This window comes from Lolium perenne, chromosome 7 (genome assembly GCF_019359855.2).
Source record: "Lolium perenne isolate Kyuss_39 chromosome 7, Kyuss_2.0, whole genome shotgun sequence".
In the NCBI taxonomy this organism is placed as follows: domain Eukaryota; kingdom Viridiplantae; phylum Streptophyta; class Magnoliopsida; order Poales; family Poaceae; genus Lolium; species Lolium perenne.
In genome coordinates this window covers 102,687,346-102,704,677 of record NC_067250.2, presented here as the reverse complement: position 1 = coordinate 102,704,677, position 17,332 = coordinate 102,687,346, and the positions used below count along the sequence as shown (strand labels likewise).

General features: G+C 47.7%; 3 protein-coding genes across 4 annotated transcripts; all 3 read right to left on the bottom strand.

The window, feature by feature from the left end:
• Positions 1-312: 312 nt before the first annotated feature.
• On the bottom strand, positions 313-3,639 carry LOC139833038 (E3 ubiquitin-protein ligase SINA-like 11). The gene is made up of 2 exons (XM_071823126.1): positions 3,337-3,639; positions 313-1,586 (listed from the first exon to the last, which is right to left on the bottom strand). Exons 1-2 carry the CDS (start codon positions 3,421-3,423, stop codon positions 849-851), a joined length of 825 nt encoding a protein of 274 aa, XP_071679227.1. The 5' UTR covers positions 3,424-3,639; the 3' UTR covers positions 313-848.
• A 990-nt stretch (positions 3,640-4,629) lies between these two features.
• On the bottom strand, positions 4,630-7,180 carry LOC127316433 (probable 6-phosphogluconolactonase 3, chloroplastic). The gene is made up of 3 exons (XM_051346824.2): positions 6,707-7,180; positions 6,496-6,631; positions 4,630-5,434 (listed from the first exon to the last, which is right to left on the bottom strand). Exons 1-3 carry the CDS (start codon positions 7,039-7,041, stop codon positions 4,955-4,957), a joined length of 951 nt encoding a protein of 316 aa, XP_051202784.1. The 5' UTR covers positions 7,042-7,180; the 3' UTR covers positions 4,630-4,954.
• Positions 7,181-9,371: 2,191 nt separating this feature from the next.
• On the bottom strand, positions 9,372-15,910 carry LOC127316434 (RNA-binding protein 2). Of its 2 annotated transcripts, none has more exons than XM_051346826.2 (6): positions 15,550-15,910; positions 14,663-14,775; positions 14,336-14,579; positions 14,021-14,082; positions 13,845-13,926; positions 9,372-9,985 (listed from the first exon to the last, which is right to left on the bottom strand). In XM_051346826.2, the coding sequence occupies exons 1-6, from the start codon at positions 15,785-15,787 to the stop codon at positions 9,942-9,944; spliced, it is 783 nt and encodes a 260-aa protein (XP_051202786.1). In that variant the 5' UTR covers positions 15,788-15,910; the 3' UTR covers positions 9,372-9,941. The 2 variants fall into 2 exon arrangements, with proteins under 2 accessions (XP_051202786.1, XP_051202785.1); XM_051346825.2 differs by lacking the exon at positions 9,372-9,985 and adding an exon at positions 12,748-13,172 and having other exon boundaries at positions 15,550-15,905.
• Between the last annotated feature and the right edge of the window lie 1,422 nt (positions 15,911-17,332).

Below are 17,332 nucleotides of genomic sequence, written 5' to 3'. Positions count from 1 at the left end.
TCAGATTCTGAGGTATGACGCTGTTTAAATAGATGCCATGGTATTGCCCATGTAGCCTGAAAGACCAGTTGGCCAGTTTGGTGCATTTTCGCTGACCAGTCTAAGTCAATATGGAAATTAATGGCAGGCTTAGGTGGAGGTAATTAACACCACAAGAGAAGCATGGTAATATTTTACACTGTCTAAATCATTGTGGAATTGTAAGCACACAGACACACAGTGCACCTTTGTTGACAGTCTACACCAATGAGTCACTTTTTTGCCGATTCTTCGATCTACTGTTGACTTCAGGTTGTCACACAATCGGAATCATGAGTTCAGACCCTGCCCAATTTATTAAAAACTAGTACTAGCAAGCATACCTGATTATCTCCCCAGGCGATCGGGTCAGATTTTTTTCTTTGTTTTGAAAATGGCCTTTTTTGTTTTAAGCACCACAGGACTCTAAATGGCTTGCTTGTTTCGAACAATTACGCAACATCATGCTGACCAGGGCTGTTACAGACTCACACTCTGCTTTCCTTGTAAACTGTAATGACAACTACCAGAGCAACCTTCACTTAATCACTCATCTATGGCCTGCCAGGAAAAGTATTTCGCTGGAAACACAGTTTGCTCCTTGAAGCATCTCAAAGACTCAAACTCATTTAGGACACGTCTACATAATAGCCAGTAACAAGACGCTCTGAACTCAGCTGCTGCAGCTGCACCGCACCAATTCTCCTGTGTCCATCTCGTCTATCATGTAGTAGCAGCAATCCTTTATTTTCCACAAATCAATCATCCAGCATCATGCAGTAGATGGAGGTGCATCGGCTTGATTTGGATCCAGGAATTCCACACACTGATCAAGTAGCTATCGCATATGGAAGTAAACTTTGCCGCAAACGCTTCAGTCGGATCTCATTCCCACGCTTGTCGCGCATTATCTTGGCAATACTGACCGTGATGCTTGTGGTATTGGGTGCAACAAATGAGTAGCCTCCATCCTCCGGTGCCAGTAACCCTTCCGAGAGGTTGGTGCTCCTGACCTGGAAATCCGAAGTCTTCTGCCAACCAATGTCTGTGTTGCTGGAACTAAGGTGGCACCTGAACTTGCATTCGGCCTCCTCGGTTGCAGTGGCATGAGGATCGACGCATAGGACAGAGGTAGCGTGGCCGAAAGGCGGCACGGGAGTGAATTTCATAAGGAAAAGCAGGCCGGCATCTCGGTTGTGGAGAGCATGTATGCCTTCTTGTACATCTACGGTGAGCTTTAAATTGTACCTTAACTCAGTGGAAGGCCACATGTGATCGCCGGTGAGATGAGCCAGAAGCGCGACGGTTGAGCCAGCGAACACGCAGTCAGGTTCCGGGCAGAAGCATGGTGTGTGCGGGCATGACTTCTTGTGCTCGTCCGCCTCGTGGTAGTGCGACTCGGCGGTGCATCCGTACTTGGTGTTGGTGCAAGGGACACGGAATGACTCGAGGATTTTGTCGAGCGCGTTGCAGCGGTTGTAGCCGCCGGTTGCAGAGCACGTGTGGCACATGTCCTTGTTCGTTAGGCTGGCATGGCAGGACGAGCAGATCGCATGCCCGACTGCACACTGTGTATGAAGAGGGAATTCAGCATAAGTTCATATGCCTGCTTGTGAATATTGTGTTCATGCTGAAAATATAGATGCTCAGTTTCAGTTCAGAAGGTTGCAGGGAACAGCAGGTGGGAAATATGCAAATTGTGATTGATCAATTAGTTATTAGCTTCTTGCTGAAACTAATGATGGTGTATAACTTGGAAATGTTGTGCAGGTGGCAAGTTCAGTTGTAGAAGCATCGTACACAGTATATTGACCAGAAAGAATCACTACACTCAGGGGCCTACACGGCAATGAGGCGCCACATATTTCTTCAGGTAGTCAAAGATTTCCATGAATCCATGACTGAAACTTTCACCCTGCTAGTGCCTCTTGTAAGTGTTCTGCCAAATCAAAATCGGACCCCAAGAGGGCAAGATGGGCAGATCCCCTATATGCATTATGCCTCTGATTTTAGCCGGAATCTATATCTATGATTTTATCTCCTCGAAACAGGCTTTCGCCCCGCTATATTAATATAGCAAACGACCCGATACAACGAACGCGCTGGGGCCGCAGCACAACACCAAGCCCAAAAGGAAACACAAGAGAAAAGAAAAAGAAAACAAAGCCGACACCGGCAGCTTGACAAGAACAAGAGTGCCTCGCAACCGCTGCGCCCACCAAAGAATGCTACCACACTCCTAGCACGCCGAAGCGCCGCGTATCAAGCAACACCTTCAACAAGGAAAGTGACGACGACGCCACTGCTGCCCGGACTGGTCCTAGGGTTTCCCCCGATACGCGGAAGGGAGTGGGGAGGAGGGACTACCGACGCCCTTCAGGAAGGCAAGGCGACACCCGCAGGCGTCACCGCGTCAGTGTCGGGCCTGCCGACAAGATTTCTCCCGTCCCCCAACCCACACACCCGGACGATTCGACGTGCTCCACCCGACTTGCCGCCCACCAGCACACGCCACCGCGACCTTGAAGCCATCCTTGCTGTCTCGCTGTGGTCGCCGGAGAAGGGCCTAGACGTAGAGATGAGAAACAGCCGGGTCGGGGGTAGCAGCACCTCAGCCGAGCGGGAGGGAACTACCTCCACCGCCTTCGCGGTAGCCGACCGGACATGGCAGCGAGGTCAAACCCGCCCGGCCGGGCCCAAACAGGCCCGCAAAGACCTCGCTACCACGCTGCAGCAGGCCGGCCGGAGTACCGCCGCCGCCCAGCCACCGCCGTCGCATCTCCTCCACCTCCAGGGAGCATCACCGGGGCGCCATGAGCAGCCCGCCCGCCCAGCCCCTCTGGGCCCCGAACTGGGCCCAGATCTGGGCCGAGCAGGCCCTGCCATGGCCGCCACCAGCGCAGCTCCGCCACCAACGGTTGCGCCGCCTCTCCTCCAACCACCCGACGCACAGGTACCACCCCGCCGCGCCGGACCGCCGCCGCCGAGGAGCACCGCCGCCGGCCAGAAGCCCCGCGCCCCCAGCGCCGCGACGGGTAGAGTCGTCCCCGCCGCCGCCGGCACCGCCCAGGCAAGGCCTGGCGGCTCCCGCCGACGGCGGCGGCAAGGGGGAGCGCGAGGAGGGAGGGAGGAGCGCCGGGGAAGGGGCGCGGCCCGGCCGCCGCGGGGAGGCGGCGCGGGTCGCGAGAGAGGGGGTGGTCGGGTCGCGAGAGAGGTCTTTTTTTTCTCTTGCTTAATGAAAATCCCAAATCCCAGTTCAATTGCGGATCAAATGGTGCCATCTATATACAATGAGGAAGAGAAGTGAAGGGACGAGACCTGGTAGACCGGAGGCTGGAGAGGATCCATACAGATCGGGCACTCCAGAACGTCCCGCTCGATGCTGCCGCTGATCGCCGCCGACATCGTGTTCGCCGGCAGATGCCGCTGATGATGATCCCCTTTCCTCTTCTGGCTCTCCCCAAATGCTCACTGCGATAGCCGATGACCTGGCGGTGAAATCCGTGGCTTGCTTCATACGCTCATTCACTGCAGTGCAGGCGGCGTACTAGCCGTTCTGTTTATCGATGTGATGTGACGAAGAAAGACAGAGGAGCCTTTTTTTTTCTTTTGGAGCTGAGGGCAGAAACGGCTACTAGTAGCTAGCTAGCCATTTTTTGTTTTCGAATTCCGCATCTTTCATCGGCAACTATTTTTTTTAGTTTATTCCACTTTTTACTCTAGCTGTGCATTTGTGTCAAAATTACCCCATTTAAGAATTCTTGCTGGTTTTTATCCCCAAGTTGTTAAAAATGATAGGCTATTCTTTAAGCATTTGTGGCTTGCTTTTGATACATCTTTTTTCGTTCGTTTATTCCAATTTTTACCTCCTACTTATGCATTTGCAACAAAAAGTTCCAACTAAGGATTCTTGCCAGTTTTTACCACTATAAGTTGTTACAAAATGATTGATTCTACCAAAGTCCAGGTTAAGCTTCATCACTCTTCCCGCACCCAATCATACGTAGAGGCGTAGAGCCAATAAGCAAGTTTTTTTTAGGAGCCAATGAATTTTATTGATTAGCAAAAGAGCTTTGTACAATGAAACACGAGCTGGTCAAACATATACAGAGACATAAAATCGTTCTCAACACCAAATGACACACGCTTGCCTAATTGCGGTAAGCAATGCACTGTTAACCTTGCTATGTTGATCTGAAAAGGTCCGTCATGATTGCGCTAGCTTCGAAGGCCAGGCTCCAGGAAATCTATATGTCCACCCTAGCCGCTAATCCCAGGAAGTTATCCACTCACGCAATACCTGAACGCATATAAGTTGTTCGATTTGCTATGAAATGCATTCCAGAGAGCTTAGTTCAACCTGATCCTACAACTTGAAAACTAGCGGCAAGAAATATTCCAGAATTCCTGTAACAGGCTCCACGACATTATACAGATGAGAAGACGGCTAAGCACGACGCAACAAAGCTAAAGAAGTGCAAAACACTAGCAGTGGCAATTACAGGAACATTAGTCGAGAAGATGTGAAAATGTTCATTAACATATTATGAGTGGAAAGGAAGCAATATATAACATCGCATATTGAATACCATCTACGAACACTGATCTACATACCCGAGGAACAAATATCTCATTAAATAGCAATTACTTTGATTCATATATTGTAAAGAAACTGACGTGTGCCGCACATATACGCTGCACTATATGCTACAAAATCAGCTCAAATAACCCACATGGGAGTGGTGCAAGTACGTATCTAATGGAAATTCCTCTCAATCTTCATACTAATAAGGGGCTGCTTGGATTGGATGTAAAACTAGTGTGGCCACGGTATTTAGCTCAAAGTTGAACGAAATGTTGGTGGCACACTAATTTTACATCCATTCTGAGTGGGGCCTTATAGTGCAAGTTTCAAATGTATATAACGCAACGAGCTTCAGATACTCGACAGCATGGACACAGCTGGCTTGTCGGTGAACCAAGTCATCTCTCCGTCTTGTGGCTCAACCATCTCAATGGGCAGCAAATCTGATGATCTTTCTTTGCCCGAAAGCGTTTTGTGAACTGCACCAGCTTTCCCAGCACCAGTGACCATGAGTGCAATATGTGCGGACGAATTGATCACGGGCAATGTGAATGTTATCCTCTTTGGTGGTGGCTTTGGGGAATCCTCGACATAGGTGACTAACTTCTGGTTCTCATGGACAATAGGATGGCCAGGGAAGAGGGAGGCGATATGGCCATCAGGGCCCATCCCCAGAAGCATAAGATCAAACTTTGGGAACCCAGTTACCGGTGACAATGCGACCACGCCATTCTTAATAAGTTGATATAAACGAGCTTCATAGTCAGCCGCAGCCCCCTCAGCTGTCAGTGTGTCATTCATGGCATAAACTTGGTTAGCAGGAATCGGCACCTATATTGAACACACAGAAAAAAATCTGAGTATGATTCTGTCAGAGGATAAGAATAATTAAATATTCTTATTGACAGTATATGGTAAGAATCGTCATCTCAGTATGATGGTAATACATATATGAGCTTCTGAAAAATCATGTAACACATGTAGATTCAACTGCACAAATATGATATGTAGTTTTAATTTGATTGACAAAATAAAACATATAGACTAAATAATAAATACACATATTCTTTTCTGATAAAGAAAAGGTGCCAGGGAGACCACTATCTCAAACAGTTATAATATCTGTCACTAGATCTTATCACTCTTCTAAATATGCTGCCAAATACGAATTGCAGGCCACCTCAATTATTTCATCTGTTAAAATGACTATCCAACAAACACAAATATCTGAAATACAACAGAGTGATCAAACCCAGAAATTCTGAATTCTGGGCAGTTACACACTTCTTCCTACAACTTCACTCATAGACCACCAAATGTACTACTCCATCCGTCCCAAAATGGTTCAGGGCGGAGGGAGTACAATTTTACATATTTAGATTGGGCGACCAGCTTTTTAGAGAAAATGTAATTTGCCTAGATTTACAGAAAGCACTGAACAAATATTTAGACGAGCAGTGGATGTAATATCATCTCCAATATCCTTTTTCAGCAAACAGTCATCGCATATCCTCAGTTTTGTACTCTAGAGATCAATCAGTTTTTCAAGTTATGTATCATCACCACTTATCCGGCACTCGATGATGATGCCCTAATTTTTTTCTGCCGCAGGAAATGCACCACTTAATTACAAGACAACAGTAGGTTTACCGCAACAATGTGCAGGTCCAGTTCTAGCATTTTTCAGGACCGGGTTCAGTTGTGCCAAACCTCGTATTCTACATTATCATCCGCCACAGTAAGTCAATCGCCCAAATTGACAAAACACGCAGAACAGAACATAACTACACAACATCCGCATATACAAATTTGAAGCACTCAAATAATCATCCCCATTTCCTCATTCTATCTCAACTTTCAAGCGCCCAGCAAAAGATTATCCATGTGAGTACCTTAGAGAGAAACCCATCCATGGCGAGCTTGTAGTTGCTATCTGCGTGGTCCTTTGGCACCACCCTTTCATCCGCCCAGAAGACGTGCCATCTGCTCCAGTCCACCGCGTCCAGGTACGGCGGCTCCGCCAGCTTCCTGCGATACCCAAGATTAGACAGATTCAGGACCCCCAAACCCGCGAAGCCAGAAATGTTCGGTCTTGATTCTTACCTGAGAGCCTTGATGAGAGAGCCGCCGGAGAGAACAACGGTGAAGGCGCCCCTCTCGGCGACAAATTTCTCCGAGAGCCCCGCCGTGTGCTCGGCCAGCGACGCCGCGAGGTCCTCCTCTGCGTCGAATATGAGAAGCTTCTTCCTGGACTCCGCCTCGCCCGGAGTGGCCATGGCGGAGACCGGGCCAAGGGGAAACTGGGAGGGGGATGAGGATAAGAGTCTGGCAGGAAGAGATCTGCGGGGGGTCGCCAGGATCCTGGAAGATGGCGACGATAGGCTTCGGGTGGAAGGAGAGAGGGAGGTCGAGGCGGCGGCGGCGGTGGCGGTGGACATGGCGGTGAGGGCGGCGAGGAGACCGGAAAGGGAGAGGGTGGCGTCGCCGCGTCGGGGTTAAGAGGGACGACCGGACTGGGAGATATGTTCGCTTTATAGCCGTCCAGATCGGGATGGACGGCCGGATCGTGCGGGGCTACCTCTTTTCTGCCGCTTTAGATGTGGACACGAGGCTCCGGTGATCTGGACTTGTTCCTCGTGCAGAATTGATGTGCAATTCCTCCTTTTCAAACGGTAAGGTCATCTTCGATTTGGATTCCTCCTCTTCCATTTTTTTTTCCTTTTATAAGCATGCATAATGATGTATGAATGAATTGTATAATTCTAGCTTCTCCACTTCAATTTTGTAGATGCACATGTTACAAAAACCAGAAGGTATACTAATGCTGATGAAGTGTTTTTGTAAAGGAAAATACTACTGTTCCCCCGGGGGATCGTAGTTAGCGATCGTCCGCCTACGTGGCGCGTGCCTGTCCAGCAACGTGAGAACGTGAGAGATAGAGCGGTAGTTGGGGTCCACCACGAGCTTATCGTTTCCGTCGCCTCCCTCTACACGAAATTCCCCTCCTTCCGTCACCATCTCACACAGACCCACTCCGCCATGGATGGCCCGGAGCCGCTCATGGCGCCCGCCGGCTCCGCCAGGTGCCCACCCTACCCCTCCGCCTCCTAATCCTCGTCACGCCCTGCAAGCTCGACGACCGCCTCGTGTACGGAAATCACCAACCGATACGCGACCATGGCTGCAGCTCATCTTCCTCCGCCGTCGCTCTGCCTCCTCATCCTCAAGCTCGAGCCCGGTCTCGCCACCTCCTCATCCTCCCGCCGCTCCTCAAGCTCGGAGACGACGATCGCGTCCCGGCCCGCTCCTCAACCTCGCGGGGCTCCACCCAGGCGTCGGCCCGGTGGACTGCACGAGCTCTTCCTCCTCGGGCGAGGTCTCCGCGACCACGCTTGCCGCCTTCGACCACCGCTGTTACCGCTCCAGCCATGGCGATGGCCATTCTTCCGCGGACCCGTGGATGTCGCTGCTGCAATTGTTCTGCTACGTTGCTACCAAGGGTGGCTGTGCCTGCTACCAACGGCATAGCGCCTGCCTGCTCCGCCGCTACCCATGGCGCACTCCCCGCTCCTCCAAGCGCACCAGGCTAGGCCCAAGCCCCACACCTCATCATCCTCCGATGCCCCCCAAGCTCGAACGGCGCAGCTGCAGCCATGGGGTGCTGGAGCACGGTGCTGCGACGGATGGCAAAGGCGGCGTTGCTACACGCGGCTGGTGGTCGTGCTACTTTGTGGTGTCGGCGTCTGCTACAAAGGGCGTCGGCCGCTGCTACAAAGAGCGGTGGCGCGACGGCGTCTGCTACAAAAGGCGGCGGCGGCTGCTGCTACAAAGGGCGGCGGCACGACGGCGACTGCTACAAAGGGTCGCGGCGGTTGCTACAAAGGGTCACGGTGGCTGCTACAAAGGTCGGCGGCGCTACTGTGGCTGCTACAATAGGCGTCAGCATCTGCTACAAAGGAAGGAGGCGTCTGCTACTATAGACGGCGGATAGTGCTACAAGCGTCGCCGGCAGGTGCTACAAGGTTGCTACAAACAGGAGCACCAGAGGCGCCGCTGTGCTGCAAGGAGGTCGGCGGCGGCGCTACCACAAGCCGACGACGAAGCTACAAGCCCAAGACAGTGCTGCTGCGAGCGCCAGCGGCGGTGCTTCCATACCGGGCGGCGGTGATGCGAGCGCCGGCGGCGGTGCTTCCGGACCGGGCGGCGGTGCTACGAGCGCCGGCGGTACTGCAAGTGGGACTTGCGTCTCGAGTGGCTGGGACGGATCGTGCAGGATGTGAGTAGGGGAATCTTTTTAGATGGACCCGTTTTTTTTTCCGTGCCGAAGCGTTGACTCCAATCGCACGGTCATTACTGTTTGCATCCAAGGGCTGGCGACCCGGGGGATCGGGGATTTGATCCCCCGGGGGACGCTCAGCGCTGCCCTTTTGTAAAGTTATTGTTGTAGCTTTTGTTAGATAATTAAAACATTTTTTGCACAAGAGATGAAGGCTACATAAGCCTTAACAAAGGGAAAAGTAATGTTTAGCCCAGAATTAAGAGACACAAAGGGATAGGCCAAATGATACTCTTGTCTCATTGCAACGTAGGAGACCCACTTATTACACCTTGAAGAGATATGTTGGGGAGACGCCTCTTCCCAACAGACATCCCTCACATACAACAATTGATCACATGTTTTATTTCAAAACAAGTACAATCATATGTGTTCGGCCTATCCATTCATAGATTATTTCTCATCATATTTTCAACCCAAATAGCACATAGATATAGAAAATAATAATATTGCAGTATAATAATGTTATATTTCTTATTACATCCAAATAAGAAAATAAATGATAAATTTCACATGCAATGTTTCTTCTTCGGTTCCGGCAAGGTCCCAACACCACCACCCGAACATTAAGTTGCCAGCCACTGCACCCTACCCTAAAACCCTAATGTTTTCTTCCTCGCCTCCTAGGCGATGTCGCGGCTTGTCGTGTCGTCCACGTTTATGGTGAGGTCCATTCCTTGCCTAGTCAGCTACGTTGTAGCCAGTCACGTCGTCCCCGTCGGCGGCGAGGTCATCACTGCATTGCCTTCTTTCTCTCTAGCAACTTTGGTCGCCACTGTCAGAAGCATGGTGAGACAATCGTTGCATCGGAGGGGTACACGCCCCGCTAACCGATGTAACAAGCATCAAGTAAGATATGCAATGTTTAGCTCTGTTGTTTCTTTTGCGGTTCTCCGGTCTCCACAATTCCACATGTCTTGCGGCTTCCTTCTTCCCTCGAGTCCACTGCTAGTACGGACTAGCATAAGAGTTGGTACATAAAGGATTCAACCAGGTTGCACCTCACTTGCAGAACGTGGTGGCCAACTGTCCATACCACATGGCGGCTGGTCATGGAGCAAGGTATGCAGTTAATAGATTCATGGAGTGTTTAATGCTGCTATGTCCGCTATGTATAGATCCGAAACATATTCAACCAGGAGTGCACATGATTGCTGAATGGCAATTAGGATATTTAGAGTTTTCATTTTAGCAACACATATTCACTAATTCAGATGCTTTGACTAAAATTGAAAAAAAAAAAATGGAGACATCTTACACTTCTCCAACGTTAGGTAATTGTGCTTAAAGTTTTCAAGATAAAAAAGGGAGACATGTTGCAGAAGAAATAAAGATGATGCTAGTGCAACTGCTGAAGGCATCTCTGCTCCTGAACCTGAACCGGTATATGTGAAAAAATCATATACTTACAAAATATATTACCAGTAAAATAACTAAAGATTCGACAGTTACATTCTTGAAAGACATGTATTTGATTGTTTTGCATTACATACATTTGGCCCTCCCTTTGTTTTGCACCATGGTCAGAGTGCCGACGACAAGGACCAAGGGCAGCTATGGAGCTCAGCAGCAAACGACACCAGCATTACAGCAGTTTTCTGGGATTTAGCAAACAAACGTCACGCAAGTACTTCCTCCTTTCCTTCTCCTTTCTTACACACGGTATAAACGAAAACTCTCACATATACGCACATAAACTCATACTTATAAACGTGTACACACGCACACCCTACCTCTATGAGCACCTCCGAGAGACCGCGTCTAAGAAACTCCATCCGACGATCTTGAGATTGACGAAGTAAGCACAAGCGTAACGTCACCTCCCACTAAAAACTATGCTATCTTTAATGAGACACCAAAGTGTCACATCTAGGGTTTAAACTCTGATAGACTGGGGGTGCCACTATCCTCCTAACCACCCAACAACAGGTTGGTTCTCTACTCACTCATTTCCTAAAAAAAATTTTTTAACTTCACCTAGATATGAAATTATATATACATGTTTTAGAACGGAGGAACGTAGTTTTTCTGCATTATTAGAACATACTCGCTCCATCCTCGAATAAGTGAATGGTTTAATTTTAAATTTTGTTCACAAAAGTGTATTCTATCTTCTCAATGCATTTTAAAAAGTAGCAAAAATTGCTTCTTTTATTGCAGAAAAATCAAACCCAATAATATTCAACACATGTTCTCCCCGTTTTTACATGCATCTTTTCAATGTATTTTTCAGTTCACTTAATAATTTATCTTAAAAACCCTGCAAAAACATGTTTTATGGACGGAGTGAATAGATGGACCTTTCTCGGTTTACATGTGTCGATAGCATGCTATGGCTGACTTTACTGTTGCAACCGGGTGAAGTTCATGGATTGGGGTAAGTTTACCATCATCTGTGGATAGTACGCCACTAAGGTGGTCTACAACACAGACGGCCATAAAAAATGACAAGAGGCAACAAGTATTGTAGGTCTTCTCTATACAAACTTCATTAACTGTAACAGTGAGTATTTCTTCTCTTCTCAGGAACCAATCAATCAAACTTTAAAATGGTACCATCAATACATTCAGATTAATAATCTTCACATGCTGGCAACAAACTCTGCTCAAGGAGTAGGGCAACAAACTTCCATCTGCAGACACATTCAGCTGCCAGACTTTTTGCTAGAACAAGACAACCCATGTTTGTCTAGGTAAGGTCAAAATCCTTTCCACCGAAATTTCAGCTATAACCAATGGAGTATAACTAAAAGGAATGCTACTGCAATCTCGGCTGAGCCATTCATGTAGCATCATACACGAACAAATTAAAGCAGAATCTCAAGGCAAGCAAATATACAATGGTGGTGCGCAACAGAACACCTCAAACAATGTATGTAACTTGGCAAAAAGATCATCACCCCACAACTACCATCAGCTCATTATGATACAGCTGAGAAATATAAACAGTTCACCGTGCATAACATATTATAACATGCTGCTCCAGCACACACACTTGAATGATCTTACACGGCCAGTCATGTAACCAGAAAAAATGAACAAATACAAGATACCACTATTAGCACTGATAACAAGCAAAACTAACTCAAAACTACATCCATAGAGAAACATCACATGGGTAGCTAGTGATTATTCCTTGTAATAAAAGAGTAATAAAGGAGACATGGTAAACTGGATATGCACATCTACTTCACACCAACTAGCAGCAGGTACACCTTTTAAGCAGACGTCCAAGCTTACCACATGACCAATCAAATTATAGCATACCATGTGACCACTCAAATTATGGACACCGGCATTAAGTTCAAAATTTCAAGCTACTAGGCTTTCCAGGAGATGATCAACTAATAATAGCTGATGCATAAGACTATACTATACCCTGGCAGATAACGTGCAGTAGTGCATGCTGAAGAATACACCTCGTAACATACAATTTAAGAAGCGCAGATTTGGTCAACAGGAGGAATTGTGCATGGACAACGGTTCATATATGAAAACTATGGTTCAGGATCCCTATATTTGTAGAGTACATGATCACTCCTACAATCAGTATATTAACTGAAATTAGGGCAGGCAACTTACAAATCATAATTGGAGGGATCCCTTACTCTACAAAAAAGAAAGGATGCATCCACCTTATGTTAATGGCGGCTGGGAGAGGGCACACACTTCCAGGACAACCACACACTTGCACGGATCATGAAACGGAAGGAAAATGCATATTTTATATATTACCTAGGTGTACTGACAAATGCTAGGCAAAGCAAGACCTGATTTTACTAAGCACGGCCAATAACACAAGGAGTACTTGAGAAAGTCAACATTTCAATTGAAAACAAGCTGAAATTGTCTGGGCCACGCCGCGAGATAACAAAATACAGTAGAGAATTAAGATACTACGGCAGATACAGTATTGGGGAATAAATACGATGTTCCAATCCTAACATGCGACACGATAATCTAATGGATACTGGATATCAAGATTATTGCATCGTCCATTTCGCGCTTTCGCAACATGAGCTGACGAACCCTATAAGCCACCGTCGGAGATTCAGCACAAAGCGTTACGCCACGGAGGTTTGATCGCTCGTATAAACGGTAGGTTCGGCAACCATCTGACCCGCACGACTTAACGCCTACCACGAGGCCCGCCAGCTGACCTCGGACCGGGAAAGCGCGAGAATTGCAGCCTTAAGTGGGCTGATTCACGATCGTGTTCGTCAAACTTATAACCTGCAAAATGAATCGCGACGGTTTATTTTGCTTTCGCCGTGGGAGAACAAGATATCGAACCTCAACGTTCACCCCATGCCATAAAGAATACAGGTGCAAGTATAATATCCAATGCATAGGGAATATAGATACAGTAATAACTATAAACCGAAAGACTGGACAGGCATAGATACGTCGATATGGGAAGTTTAACTGTACAGCATTCGAACTAGCTATTATGGAGCATAGGCATAGATGGTGAATGACTTTCACAACATTCAGAGCCAAACTTCCACATTCTGCGGGTACATGTTAGTCCAGCGAAATGCTATCACAAACACGTTGCGTGTAAATAAATGGTTCATAATTGGCATTATCGTTGCGAAGTAAAAAGTATGCATCTTTTCCCCTATTAGTCCCAGTTAAAGTCAATTGGTTGCTATCCATAAACAAAACCTAACTATGCGGCAAAAAATGCACGAAGAAAGCACAACAAACATAAAGTAGAACAGATGAACTAGACAACTGAATATAATGGTCGATTTCGAAGCAAGCATGATGAGGGAGTAAAGGAGATGCCAACCATATGTAAGTCAAAAATGAGAAAACATGAGAACTGAACATTACAAAACATTGAAGTAAGATTGTCTATAAAATAACATAATCGATATCTACAGACGTAAGTATGCTCACCTTGCAAAGCTTCAAGTGCAATTGTAGCTTGGGCAGGGCTATCAAAATCAACAAAACACAGGACATGAGGATCTCCACCAGGCTGCAGAAAAGTTGACGGGTTAAGATGTATCAGCATTAGAAATTTAGAATACACATGAAATTATTAACACACAACATATCTATTAGTAACATACATGTCTTGACTCCTTGTTGACAAGCCTCACTTCACGAAAACCTACAAAAGGGCGGAATATATCTGCAGAAGGGAAGGTTAAGGAGCAAAAGGCTCACATACTGAGATGATACATTGTACTGAACAAGCAGCTCATCAAGGCATATAAATTAACAGGAAACAGAATCATAAAACAACAGGAGTGGGATTAATGCTGAAGATGAGCAAAGCAACAGCCAAGAAAACTATCAACTTCCCGCGATAGAGCCAGTCTTTCCATTAATAAATAAAAGTTGAGCAAATCATGTTAGCACCATAGTAGTGTTTATAAGGATACGTGAAACCTCCCGACGAGTGCAGTTTGCAGGCAGGCCTTCAATATATAAAGTGTTGGACGCGTCTGGTGGGAGAGGGGGCTCAGGCCTGGCTCCACCGAACCCCATGCCTCTGTCCATACCAATGGCACCCATCATACGGCGATCATCAATAGGAAATCCACCCATTCCACCACCAACCATCGCACCGCCACCCAATCCACCAACAGCTGCCCTACTGGGTTCATTGGCCGTGACAGAAGACATCTACAAGCACGTCAAAAAGACGGAATTGTCAACAAAATGTGCTCGGTAAAATGAGTTTTACATGATGAAAATTAGGTTTGTACCCCATTGCGTAAGTAGCGGTCATAAGATGCTCCAATTGCCTCATTGTCTCTGAGTAGGTAGCCCGCATTTTCACGTGGATAATATCCAGCCATCTCTTGTCCTCCAGGTCCGTCTGTGAAAACGACAAATTATGAGAATGTTTCACGTCAATCTCACTTGCCGACAATACCTTTAATTAGATCCTTTCATTAGATACGCAAGTCGTAACAAAACGACAAAACCACTAGCAGGAAAATGTGCATAAAAACGTATAAAACTGACGCAGGACAAAAATTACCAAATCAGAATCGCACACATGTTTAATTGTTTATTATAACAAGCATGTTTCCTGTTATGGAACTCAGGAATCCTTTTCAGGCAGGGAGCATTAGCTATTCCCCAGCTATTAAAGCCCCATTGACTGGGATCGAAACAATTACTAAAACGTTCCTGCTAGTAACAAGGTGCAAGGAACCATGTGGCAGCAATAGCTGTAACCAGAAGTCCAATTGGCAGATCGTACGCATCAATTCTGAAAGCATCCCTGACTGTCGTCCTCGAAAATTAATTGCAGACAGATACTTATGCTGGGAACTCAAACCTTTTGTAAACCAAAAAAAAAAAAGCTGCAATTTTTTTATCATCAACGGAATATTACGATCTACTGATCTGATGATGCCAGAGTACACCCCCGAAACTGGCTTAAACCGCCATGTTCTTTACAAAAATTATTACTTTAGTGGTTTATTAGATCTAACTCTAAGCAGTACCTCGTCTACATCTATACACAAACCAAAACCACCACTAACCAGGAGACACGCGCAGAAACAAACAACCAACACAGAGAGAACAAAAATAAGTTGCAGATCTAGAAGAGGGCCCAGATCTGGGGGGGACGGGAACTGACCGCCGTAGTCGGGGCGCGCGCGCTTGAGCGAGGGCGCGGCGGACTGTTGCTGCTGCTGCTGCTGCGCCAAGGCGGACTGCTGGTGCTGGTGCTGGTGCTGGTGCATGCCCGCGGCGGCGGCGGTTGCCTGCGCCACGGTGGCAGCCGGCGCCATGCCCGCCGCGGCGGCCGCGGCGGCCACCATGGCCTGCTGCTGCTGCCGCGCGTCGGCGTACCTCCAGTAGTTCTCCGCGGCCATGGGTTCGTCCGCTGGGTCGGTCGCGCGGGGCGGGGTCTTGGTGCGGCTAGGGTTTGGGAGCACGCGAGAGAGAGAGAGAGAGAGAGTTTCGGTTTGGGCACGGCGAGTATCGGAGAGAGACAGATAAAGAGAGAGAGGGCGACTCACGCTGTTATTTGTCAGACGTCACCTGGACCGCAGAAACTCTGCCGCAGACGTACGGGCCGCGACCCATTGTGGATTTGTGGTGCAGTGAGCCGGGACAGATTGGGCCTGGCCGGAGGATGCTCCGTAGGAACGTTGCGTTGGTATTTTAGCCCGTTAGAGAAGCAAAGAGTGTCCGGCCCAGTACGTTTTGTAACTGGTAAAAAAATTGAAGAAACAAGACGTAGATTTTTTTTTTAGAGTACTTTACTTTTATACTTTTAGAAGGCAGAAATATATACAAGAAAGATCTACTTCGACACCAAAGCAGGCCTTGAACTCCAAAAACAGAAACGAAAACTACTACTCTCTAACCATTATCAAAGACTCCCTCCCCTACCCTAAGTGCCTACCTAATCAGCGTAAACTCCTCCAAGATGCGAGTAACCGGTCCTAGCACCATGGAGTGTCGCTGCACATTGTGAAAGCAGAACGCCTTCCTGTTCTTCCAAAGGGCATGGCTAACAGTACATATCAGGCCATCAAACCACTTCTTGTCTGTGTTAGTGAACCTTCCTCTCTCTAGCATCCACCAACTCTGAATCGTGTTGTCGCTCGATGGTATTTCGAATTGTAGCCGGAGGGCATGACAACACAAGTGACAAACCTCTCTTGAGAAGACGCACTGCACAAGAATGTGCTCAGTTGTGTCCTCGTCCTGGAGACACAAGAAGCAAGGGGGGATTGGGCTCTGCAAGCCATGTCGCATTCGTCGATTTGAAGTTCAAATCCTATGCTGCACCGCCAACCAGATGAAAAGCTTGCTCACGAATACGTACAAACACTCACCCACTCACGTCTATAAACGCACGCTCTCATACTCTATCTTATAAGAACCTCCGAGAGATTGAGTCTGCAAGTCTGATCTCGCAGGTTTTGAGATTGATGAAGTCACCACATACGCCTCGATATCGAAGGGAATCTCGACTCCCAAACTATGTGCAAATTTTAATCACTCGCAAGTCTGTTGCGTCCAAACTGAGAACTACCGTTCGCGTGGACCCGCTGTCCTGCATTTTTCCCTCACTGAATGACCCACTTGGTGGCCACTCCCCCTCCCTCTCGCCACACGCAAACGACATCGATCTCGAAGCTCTCGTCGAGCTCCTTCCTAGAAAAATCCTCCAAGCGCTATAACGAGGAGTACAGCTAGGCGACAGGGATGATGCATGAGCTCTAAGAGGCATGTGAAGGAGTTCATCACTGACGCATAGGTGTGTGAGGAGGATATCACTGCCGCCCCTGAGCCTACAAGCAGCAGTGAGATTGAGGATGAGTGCATGTAGGTGAAGGCGCGTGAAGGAGACATGTGTTGGCGAGCTCTCCCGAGAAACGGGGCTTTACCTTTTACCTCTATCTCAA